General features: G+C 43.5%; 1 protein-coding gene across 1 annotated transcript in view; it reads right to left on the bottom strand.

Annotated features, from left to right (window-relative positions):
- Positions 1 to 12,250, bottom strand: part of MOSPD2 (motile sperm domain containing 2) — a 116,259-nt gene that overhangs the window by 70,580 nt on the left and 33,429 nt on the right. Inside the window, exons 5-6 of the mRNA XM_073565241.1 lie at positions 6,279 to 6,433; positions 1,109 to 1,169 (exon numbers count right to left, since the gene is read on the bottom strand). Coding sequence (XP_073421342.1) covers positions 1,109 to 1,169; positions 6,279 to 6,433 — 216 coding nt within the window. The remainder of the gene's footprint in view (positions 1 to 1,108; positions 1,170 to 6,278; positions 6,434 to 12,250) is intronic.

Genomic DNA, 12,250 nt, shown 5'->3' with positions numbered 1-12,250 from the left:
TATTCTGCGATTTGTGCTATCGAAAAGCTTGGTGCCGCATGGAAGGTTGTTCCATTGACACAACCAGCTGATCGGTGGGCTAGCGGCTGCATTAAAGGGGTTGTCCTGATGAGCTTTTCCCAGATTATCCTTTAAGTGGGGGATAACTTGCAGATCGCTGAGAGTCTGGACTTTGGGACCCCGACAATCTGGAGGATGGGGTTCTGCAGAATGTTTAACCGTGCACATGCTCAGTCTCCCCTCCATTCATTGTCAAGAGGACTGTCAGAACCGGCCAAGTGCTGCCCTCGGCTTTCTCCCGCAGTCAATGACTGGAGGTCGGGCATCTGCACCGGTGCTCCACTCTACATGGTGCTCCGCCAAATCCTGGGGATCGTAGACAAGAGCGAATTATCCCCAATCTTATGGGCAGGAGGTAACTTGTGATTTTGTGAAAACCCCTTTATACTTATTGAGTGGGGTCTGAGTAAATAGTGATCCCCTTGTCGCTAAAAGCTCCATACCAAACACATGAGATCTATGAAGACATGGTGGGACGCCAAGGAACCTCTTAATGAATAAAGCTTTCCCCCTTTCTGTGTCTATGACCAGTGAAAGCAGTAATTTATGTCTACACCATTATGGCAGCATTTTCGGTCCGAGTGCGATCCAACAAAACATCGGATCGTACTTGGACCAATGTTATTCTATCGAGCCGTGCACATATTCGATTTTGTCCTCGGACAGAGGAAAGAATCGCACCGTGCCAAAGTCTTTATTCGGATCGCGCTTGGCCATGCAATCAATGCGTGCATAAAAGTCATCGGACTGCGCTCGGATGACATCTGAGTGCAGTCGGATTCCCAGACTGACAAGAATGGAGAAGGTGGAGAAATTTTTTTTCTCCACTTTGTCCTCATCCAAGAGAATCCGAGCACACTATGCTGACAGTCTGATCAGAGTGTGACCAGCATAACGGACAGATTCTCTCCTCCGCACCCACCCTTACTAAGGGAAACTAATCATGGTGAAGCGGAACTCAAGAAGAAAAATCTATCATGTCACATGTTGGCAACCAATAAATCCCCGATACACCACTACTGTGAACATTAGTTAGGATGCTACTTACACAGGTATCTGGGGTAGTAGATCTTAAAACAGCTGATTACAAAGCGAACAAAATCCATGTCCTAAAAGTGAAGAATATTTCCATTACAAAAGTTTCAGTTAACATAACAAAAGTTTATCCAGAGACAAGAAAGGAGAATATTATTGTCACTGTAAGCACAGATACGTTATTCTTATGGGGAAAAAAAAAGTATAATCTTCAAACTAGAACGCAAAAGCGATGAAGAAGAGTACATTTAGTGGGTTACCTGGAATAATAAAAAAACGGCTAAGAGATGAAAATGTGTTAAAGAGAACCTGTTAGCAGGTTTTGGATCTGTATATAACCCAGCCACACCATAGCTTTCTGTGTACATGGTGTAGTAACAGAGAGCTGCTGATCAGTGCTGGGGGAGTGGTTGGACTAGAAGGCACGAGGCACCTAGTCCTGTAATGATAATCTCCTGCTGAGAAAACACTGAATGTATAGAAAGAGCAAAACACGGTAAGTGACAAATCCCTGTCATGAAGGCCTCTGCTCCTAACATTAAAGGGGTTGTCCGGACCCAATCAATAAGTCTGCAATCACTCGATCACAGAGTGGTCGCAGACTTATTGATTTGGCACGGACAACCCCTTTAAGGTTCTCTCAGATTACATAGCAAAAACCTGCCAACAGATTCCCTTTAATAACTACTTATCTATTCAATCACTGGCTGAACAGTGCCAATGTGTAGGGCTACACCCCAAACTTTTGCAACAGCCCAGTTTGCTTTTTGTAAAAAAAAAAAAAAAAAAAAAAAAAAAAAAAAAAAATGACAATATATATATTTTTTTGCCTAAAACACAGAGGAAAATGTGTTATCTTTAACTTTAACCCTTTTAGAGATCATTTGATCTACGACTTGCTTACCTGTTGATGATACCAGTAATTCCCCTAAATGTGCCAGCCTTGAAATTGTATTCTAAAACTGGTTTCACATGCCCGTGGAATAAGGACCGTGCTCAGATCAGATGACTCGGCCCCGACGGCGGAGTCTCCGGACTTCAGCCGATGGCCTGGTAAAGGTAGACATACTGTATAGTAGGAGGTAAGCTCAGGTTAGGAGGCCCAGCGGCCGGGTCCGATCTTCTGATCTGAGTACAATTGGAACACCGATTGTGCAAAAAGTGGCCTGTGAAGTACAAATAATAATATTAAAGGCGATTTCTGCCCATTTGCCACGTTTCATGCTCGATTTCTAGGGATTTGATCCGCCGCTGTAATTAATGCCCCTGCCCATCACGATGTCCCTCTCCCTGGATGACATAATATTAGCACAAGGCTGAGCCACGGTCTGCTAATAAGGCATCACCGTACGAGCACATAGTACGACATCTCACCCACTCCACAGGACGGATGTCCTTCAGGCACCGTCCTTTTGGAAATAGATCACTTCCACTTCAAAATGAAGAAAAAAAAAAACAAAAAAACTTCACTTTATCTCCGCAAACTAAAAACCCAGGAGGATTACATATGCAAATGCCCGTTATCTGGAGAACAACCTCCTCTAATGAAGCCGCTCGCAATGAGAACCGCGTTTTTTTTTTTTTTTTTTTTTTTTTTTTTTTTACAAGCGATATGAATTTGCTTATTACTATGCAGAAGATATCAGACGCGGAGAGAGCGGGCACCGCCGCAGATTACAAATAGAATTATCGCTAAGGTTGTTCCGAGAGATAATTCACAATGGGAAAAAGATTCTACTAAGCGGAAATACAAATTCTGGAAAGATTATTTCCCCTACAATGAGAAAATCACGGGCGAGTACAATCCCACGCACCGTCCTACTATGGGAGAGCTTTTAGTATACTCAGCTTTCTCAGGCTCAGACCTGTGCTGGATGCTGGAGACCTGGATTCTTTTAAAAAGAAAAAAAAAGAAAAAAAAAAAAATAGTAAAAATATAGGGTAGCGTTGATTTATCCCCCCCCACCCCCAGTGTAATGGCACACCTCATTGTAGTCAACAGGTTCCATTGGGCGCTTTTGGTAACAGATCTAGTACTCCCAGAACTTTTGATCTAGGAGCACAGATGTGAACCCAGTCTTTTGCAGACCTAGGAGAGATGGGCGGTAGGGAATATGGCAGTTCCTACAGTGAATATGTGACTGCTATGGTGGCATATTAAATGGCATGCAAAAGACTGGCGGCTATGGTTAAACCCCAGAAGAATACGCCCAGTAGGAGCCGAACTTTAAAGGGGTATTCTTATCGCCAACATCCCATCCCAATATATAGTAGGTGTAATATTAATAATATTAGCAAATACCTCCAATGAGAAATCTAGTATAGTTCTTCTGATTCACTATGTTGCTTATCCCACGTGCAGGGCATTGCAGTAGCTTATGTATCCATGGTTTCGAACACTCATATATTGACAGTTAGTTGTTTGTGGTTGTAACCATGGATATCTAACCTACTGCAGTGCCCTGCACAATGAGTACGCGACATAGCTTATCAGAAGAACTAGACTACATTTCTAATTGGAGGGATTTGCTATTATTACACCTAATAAATATTATAAACACTTGAAATTAAAGTCCTGCAATAATGAGAGCTTCTCGAGCCGTGCTCCCATGGTAACAGTGCCTGGCCTGGTGCTTTAGCAACTTTAGTTATCATGGGCCCAATATAAAACAAATAAATCTCTTATTTTATTTCTGACGGGCTAGGAAAGATTATTCTTTATTATATCCAGTATATCCACTGAAACACTGAGCTAATTCATGGAGCTAAGAAGTGTTGTCATGGGGATACTGGCATAGATTACTGCCTGGCCAGCCGGGCACCAGGTAAATGTACAACTCTGAGAACTTCGAGCACAACTATGCTTAAAAGGGGTATTCCCATCTCCAAGATCCTATCCCCATATATAGTAGGTGTAATAATAAGGATATCAACAAATACCACCAATTAGAAACTTGGTATGGTTTTTCCTTATTTGCTATGTCTCTTTCCCTCATGTGCAGGCATTGCAGGAACTTCGGTATCTATGGTTACGACCACTAGCAACTAGTTGTCACTATATTAGTGGTCGTAACCATGGATATTTAAGGTCCTGCAATGCCTGCACATAAGGAAAGAGACATAGCGAATAAGAAAAACTAAACTACATTTCTAATTGGAGGTATTTGCTAATATTATTATAATTACACCTGCTACATATTGGGATAGGGTCTTGGAGATAGGGGATACCCCTTTAAAGGCTACAGCTTTAATGAGCGGATGGAACGGTGCGCCCCTGGGCCGCCAGCTTCAATCTCTAAAGCCCCCGTCACACACAGTGATCTCGCTAGCGTCGTTGAGTCGCAAGTTTTGTGATGCAACAGCGATCTCACCAGTGAGATCGCTGTGTGTGACACTTATCAGTGACCGCCCCCACCGTGTATCGCTGATCATGCTCGAATGGCCTGGACATTTTTTGATCGTTGGTCTCCCGCTGGCCAGCACGCATCGCTGCATGTGGCAGGCGGGAGACCAGCGATCAGCGAGCTGGTAACCAAGTTAAACTTCGGGTTTCTAAGCGCTGCACTTAGAAACCTGATGTGTACGTTAGATACCAGCGCGCTGGTGCAGGGAGCTGGTAACCAAGGTAAACATCGGGTTTCTAAGCGCCGCGCTTGTTAGCCGCGTGTCGCTGTCCTGATTGCTGCTGAGATCTGCCTGTTTGGCAGATCACCAGCGATCATGTAGCGACACACCAGCGATCCTGACAAGTTCATATCATTGTCGGGATCGCTGGTGAGTCGCTATGTGTGACGGGGCCCTAACAGCAGCATTTAAGAGGTTAGCAGCGGGGGAGGGGGAAACTACTTTTGTTAGAGGCATATGATGGCCGAATGACACAGACATCATCTGCCAGGAATGGGGCAGGCTCAGCTCCTGAGCCCGCTCCACACATAAGGCGTACATATACGGCGCGCATTGCCAAGAGGTCAAAGGGGTATTGCTATCTTAGTAAATGAGGGCATTTCACTATCGCCATCTTATCTTTAAGAAGCCATCACCTATCCGTAGACTGAGCAGTGGCAGCGCCTGTACACCACAGCCACCATCAATCATTCTATGCCAGAAAAACACGAGCATTGTACTAAATTCTCTCCAGCAGCTCCATAGAAAAAGAAAGGAGCAGCGGTGCACATGCCTGGCCACCACTCAATGAGGGTTCCCACGGCGGGTCGGTGAGAAATTCTAAAGCGTGGAATACCCCATTAATGATCTATGGGACCACCACCAATCCTGAGAATGAAGCAGGCTGCCCCATAGCGGTGGCTCCCTACCGTGCAGGGAACTGCGGCCGGCCTCCATCACTCCAATGAAGCCGCTCAGCGACAACGGCCAGCAATGACCCTGTGCAACACTATACAGGGCATGGAGTGCAAAAACAGCACAGAGCCGCCTTCATTCTCAGGACTGAGTGGAATTCCTGTTTAAATTCAGATGCAATAATTTTTCAGGAAAAAAAAAAAAAAAAAAAAAAAATGGGTAAAGCCGTCCAGATCCTAAATCTACAACTGCATTTGTTCAATCACTTGAGTAATTATTGCAAGAAATAGAAACTTAAAACAGAAAAGGTCATTCCTTCCATCAAAGGGAAAAAGATAAAAACGACTTGAAAGCCTTTTATTCCCCGCCAGATTTTTGATGTGTAAATGTACACACTCCGCTAAAGGTTTCAAATTGTACGAAATCTTGATTTGTGGGACACCGGCGCACGATACCTTCACAACTATAATACAGGTACGCAATGAACAAATCTTCACTGCCTTCAAAGTCCGCTTTAATGTTGAGCCTACCGAGATATGGGTCTCGCTTCTAAAACACATTAGCCCAGCGGGAGACACTAAATAAAGGGCCTCTCAAATCATCTTAGATTAAAAAGAGGAGTTTTTTAATAGATGCAAAATGGGAGAACATGAAGTGTGAATTAATATCTTAACATATATCAGTCACCACTAGAGTTGAGCGACTTTGGTCGGATCAGGTTTCATGAAACAAAATTTGTTTCAGACGAAACTGGTCCGACTAGGGCAAAAAAAGTCGGAGTTTCGTCCGAAACCCGACCCCAATGCAAGTTAATGGGGATTAAAAGTTGGCATTGAGCGGATGAATGTCACACAGTTAACATCTGGTAAATGTCGGTAACTTACCACGTTACTCAGTCCACACTCAGCCATGTCAAAGACAACAGTCAGGAGTTTTCCCGGCTCCCTTTTGGCGTAGCGCTCCAACCAAAACGCAACACATTTCTTCTTGTCCTCATTTGTTTTGTTATCACGTACATGGAGCTTTACTCTGAGCCAAACTAAACAGATACAGATAATATATATATATATATGTTATTAGTACACATTATTTTCATTACAGGGAACCTGTCATCTGATCCATGTTGCCCAACCCGCGGGCGTCAGGTATCAGCCACTGGCTGCACAATCACATCCATGTACGTTTGTCTTAGGCCTCTTTCACACTTTTTTTACAATCAGTCACAATCCGCCAGGTTTTGAAAAAAAACGGATCCTCAATTTTCTTCAGAGGATCCGTTTTTTTCCCCATTGACTTCCATTATTGGCGGATTGCCGTCCGTTGCATCCGTTTTTTTTGCGGATCCGCCAAAAGTTCCTGTCCGTTACCATCCTCAAAGATTTCAAAACGGAGCTTGCAACGTTTTTTTCTGTGGCGGATCCTCCAGACACTCATTTAACCCGAAATTCTTTCTGGGTGCCGGACAAAAAAAATTCTCTCTCTCTCCGTCAAAAAAACGGACGGGTGCCATCCGTTGTCATCAGTACTAAAACGGATCCGCCATCCGTCCTTTTGGCGGATTATGACTGATGCAAAAAACTGAAGTGTGAAAGAGGCCTTAGGCCTGTTTCACACTTCCGTTTGTCACCATTAGGCAAAATCCGCCATTTTGCTTGGCGGATCCGTTTTTGTCCCCATTGAGTTGCATTACCGGCGGATCTTGACGGATGGCCATCCGTTGGATCCGTTTTTTTGCGGATCCGCCAAATTTTTGCCGTCCGCTGAGATCATCGAACGGAGCCTGTAACGTTTTTTTTGCCCTGCGGATCCGCATTTTCCCTTTTTAACCCTGAATCTTTTCTGGCTGCTGGAAGAAAATTCATTCTCATTCTCTCTCTCTCTCTCCCCCTCTCCTTCCCCAGGCACGGTTCCTTTAAAATTTTACCTTCGGCGGATCTGTACATCCGCCAATCCGCTCGCCCCCGTTTGTCAGTCCGTCTGCGGATCCGTTTTCTGCTATTTTGGCGGATTTTGACTGACAGAAAAAACTGAAGTGTGAAACAGGCCTTACCGACTCCAAAGCCATGCCCCCAAAACTGAATTGTTCGTAGCTCCGTACACAAGACTGTTGGCCGAACCCATTGATATTGGCTGGATCGGCGGACATTAATCTGAACTGTGCGCGGGTGCTTTAGGTATTTGTAAAATTAGGTAAGTACAATCTTGAAAGAACAAGTACACCCTTAATTCTTCCAAAGGAATTAAGAGGGTAAGTATTAGCCAGGTGCATGCAATTGTTCATCAGAAAGTGTAACTACCACTATAAAAGCAGAAGTTTTGGCAGTTTGCTGGTCCGAAGCATTCAGATGTGTGTTAACACAGTGCCAAGAAGGAAAGCTATCAACAATGATCTTGAAGACGCAATTATTGCTGCCCATCAATCTCGGAAGGGTTATAGGGCAATTTTCAATCAATTTATAGTCAATCAAGGAGAAAGATTATTCAAAAGTGGAAAACATTCAAGACAACAGATGTTTCAAGACACTGACTGCAGCAATCGCGTGGGATGAGAGGTCATCACAGGAGGCCATGCTCCTAAGGAAAAACAGCAGAATCCACACAAGGATTCCTCCACCCGACATTGCAAAATATAGTTTGGGCTCATTAAATATGCTTCCTCCAACTGCAGAAACTAAAAAGCTATTTACAAAACAAAACACAAAGCAAGTATAAGTTATAACAACATCTAATAACTACACACACACAAACTCTGTCACTGACAAGTACACGCTCAACTAGTTGTCATCTGACTAACTGTACGGAAACAAAGACGCCAGTCATGGAGGAGAACAAGGCCCGACCTCAGGCTCAGTCACAAGACTATTGTGTATTCCTGGATAAAACAAGGCGCTAATGAAATATCACACAGATTTCGGTCTGCGCCAAGTGGAACATTATCATCCCTAAGAGATGAATCAGTGGCATTGATGTCCGGTCTTACATGACTGAGCTTGTATTTCACCCATCTCACTTCTACTGAATTCTTCATTCTACCAAACTGAGAAACCACAAGAATGAATCTATTGGGCAGTGACCTCTGCTATATTCTATGTGGCCCGGCATTTACTTTATGGACATGGTGTGAAAGAGCCCTTCCATGAAGTTTTTTTGTGTGTATGTGGCTGTCTTCTCCGGCATCCAGCATCATTCAGCTCCTCTTCTCAGTGACGTCACCGCTCTCCAGACTCTTCGGGTCATGCTGGGTTCTGCGTAACCCATAAGTAGCTTTTACAATGTAAGTCTATGGAGCGTGAGAACAAGGCTCAGAATGAGACTACGTAGACTTACATTGTAAAAGAGACTTCTGGGTTACGCACAGACCAGAGAGTGAGTGGGAGAGTGTGAAGAGTGGTGATGTCACTGAGAAGAAGAGAAGACCGGAGGAGGCGGCGGTACTTGAGTATATTAATACATACACTACATTACATGCATGTACACACAGATATAGTGAAAAAAAGAAACTTCTTTAATAAGGGAATGATAGACATGCACTAACTTGCAACTGCAATAATAATGCTATACTATATAAATATATAATGTAGGGCTGAGAGCTTTAAATTTAAGGACAATTTTAGATTTTAAACTCAATTTTCTTTTTTTATTGAGGGTTAGTAAGGGTGTGTGGCCAATCCTCAGGCCATCAAATTTACTATAATCTACATCAAAAAGAGATGTAAATCTACTACAGCGTAACCTGCTCACACTTGATAGATGTACAGTGGGTACGGAAAGTATTCAGACCCCGTTACATTTTTCACTCTGTTTCATTGCAGCCATTTGGTAAATTCAAAAAAGTTCATTTTTTCTCATTAATGTGCACTCTGCACCCCATCTTGACTAAAAAAAAAAAAAACAGAAATGTAGAAATGTTTGCAAATTTATTAACAAAGAAAGAACAAAATATCACATGGTCATAAGTATTCAGACCCTTTGCTCAGACACTCATATTTAAGTCACATGCTGTCCATTTCCTTGTGATCCTCCTTGAGATGGTTCTACTCCTTCATTGGAGTCCAGCTGTGTGTAACTAAACTGATAGGACTTGATTTGTAAAGGTACACACCTGTCTATACAAGACCTCACAGCTCACAGTGCATGTCAGACCAAATGAGAATCATGAGGTCAAAGGAACTGGCCAAGGAGCTCAGAGACAGAATTGTGGCAAGGCACACATCTGGCCAAGGTTACAAAAGAATTTCTGCAGTACTCAAGGTTCCTAAGAGCACAGTGGCCTCCATAATTCTTAAATGGAAGAAGGTTGGGACCACCAGAAGTCTTCCTAGATCTGGCCGTCCAGCCAAACTGAGCAATCATGGGAGAAGAGCCTTGGTGAGAGAGGTTAAGAACCCCAAGATCACTGTGTCTGAGCTCCAGAGCAGTAGGGAAATGGGAGAAAGTTCCACAAAGTCAACTATCACTGCAGCCCTCCACCAGTTGGGCCTTTATGGCAGAGTGACCCGACAGAAGCCTCTCCTCAGTGATAGACATACGAAAGCCCGCATAGCGTTTGCTAAAAAACACATGAAGGACTCCCAGACTATGAGAAATAAGATTCTCTGGGCAGATGAGACCAAGATAGACCTTCTTGGTGATAATTCTAAGTGGTATGTGTGGAGAAAACCAGGCACTGCTCATCACCTGCCCACCATAATCCCAACAGTGAAACATGGTGGTGGCAGCATCATGCTAAGGGAGAGTTTTTCATCTGCAGGCACAGGATGACTGATTGCAATTGAAGGAAACATGAATCAAGGTGATCTTGGTGATATCAAATTCAATATAATTGAGGTTGTAAATATAAACCCCAGAGGGGGCAATATAGATAAGATGATCCTGAGGAGAGAATGTGAGTGGATATTTAGAATGGATTCCCTGGAACCAAAAGGGCTAAATGAGCAATTCTCCTTTGCCTGCTTCTTATGAGTGACGATTGATGGATGGGACCCCTTTGAGTCTATCGGCCACCCCCGGTTTCCGTTTGGTTTCCTCATTAATTGAGGATTCGCATGTATTATCATGCAATATTTGTTTATAGGATGTTCTCTTTACTGCCCGCTCCCCTTGATAACTTCTATTTACTGACTATAAAACACTAATGAGAGATTTAATAACCCCCTATTTGTGTAAAAAAGAACCCGCTAAAATCTAGCCATATAATATGGATAAGAGGGTGGAATCGATTGGTGTATAGCACATGAACGGTTATATTGAAAATGGAGACATTGATCTCATATAGTAAGAAGAGGGGCGTCAGACATCTTTATGGAGTCCTGGGCATGCGCATTGTGCGCTGGAGGGACAGGTGGTGTTCCCTCTAGTGACGCCGGTATGGCGATCACTATCTGCTCCCTGAGTCTGCGCAGTAGAGCGCTGGATGACGTGATTGGTGAGTACACCGCAACCCCTCGCTGGGCGTAACTGGCGAAGGTTGGGCATGCGCTATGGATTAGACTGTGATTGGAATGACGATCCGGATGGGGATCTTTGATTGGCCACACAGCGGTGACGCTTTGAACATGCGCAGTAGGAACATGGGGAGGACGCCATACTATGCCAGCACAGGTGGGCGTATTCTTATGTGCTAATGGCGGCAGTTTTAAAAGAGGGAACTAAGCAAGGCATCATGACATTACTGCACCTGTTCTTGGACACATGGCATCTGAGCATCTGGCCTCCTGATGAGCCATAAAGGGCGAAACGCGTAGAGGCGTGAATTAACCCATGACGGGTGGTGGACTATACAGATGAGTATCGCTGTTGCAACTCTGTGCTTTATATAAATATGCTGGCAATAAGCTGGAAAGTGAAAGTATCTATCTGAGCCATGGATGAAAGCTAATGGGCATTAAACCGCTTATGACAGTAAATGTATTGCTAACACAGTGGAATATCTCGGCTGCAAATCTATGTTGGCTGTGTTTATGACAGCATGAATCTATATATATATATATATAGGCAATTGGGCATTGCTGGCATTTGTGAAGTGAAAGTGTTTATTTAAACCAGGGTTGAAGCTATTGGGCACCAAACTGTTTATGAACAGCAATTACACTGACATTAGAGTTGACAACTGTGGATATAACCCTATGTACACTGCTGACATAGTATGGCAGCCATTGGGCATTAAAAGAGAGTGCTTATCTCTATGTGGCACTAGTTAGAGTCTAGTGGTTGTGGTATTTTTTGAGAAATTATCTGTTGACCACAAGATCAATAACAGTTCATGTTTGAAAATTGAAATACTTCCTTCACAACTTTACCCTGAAACCACCTGTTAATGTGGATTGAATGTGTTCTATTGATTTTAACTATAAGGGATACAGGGCCCTCCTTAGAGCAGTATTTTATTGTCTAGAATGAGGGGTCCCTTTACGATTGGGTAGAGGGTAACCCCAGTGGCTGCAGGGTGTATCAGGGTCCCTAGGGACAGTCATCGTTGAGCGGGGGCGCCATAACATTCCCCCTAGGGTGCCAACCTCTGCGGCCAGGCAGTTGTGAGCTCAGGATATCAAATAGGGATTCCTAGTTATTCCCTTATTGGGGTTTTGTTTGAACACTTTTTGTTTTTGATTTTTGCCACGTTTTGTTTTTGGTGCATAACCAAATTTTTTTTTTTTTGGTTATTTTTAACTTAATAAAGTATCATTTTTAGGGGTATGTTCTTATGATTTGAAACATGAATCCGGCCAAGTACAGAGATATCCTGTATGAAAACCTCTTCCAGAGTGCTCTAGACCTAAGACCTGGCCAAAGAGTCACCTTCCAACAAGACAATGACCCAAAGCACACAGCTAAAATAACAAAGGAGTGCTTGCTT

Source organism: Dendrobates tinctorius, unplaced genomic scaffold (genome assembly GCF_039654945.1).
Source record: "Dendrobates tinctorius isolate UK_male_01 unplaced genomic scaffold, ASM3965494v1 ptg000016l, whole genome shotgun sequence".
In the NCBI taxonomy this organism is placed as follows: domain Eukaryota; kingdom Metazoa; phylum Chordata; class Amphibia; order Anura; family Dendrobatidae; genus Dendrobates; species Dendrobates tinctorius.
This window is presented reverse-complemented; position numbering and strand designations above follow the sequence as displayed.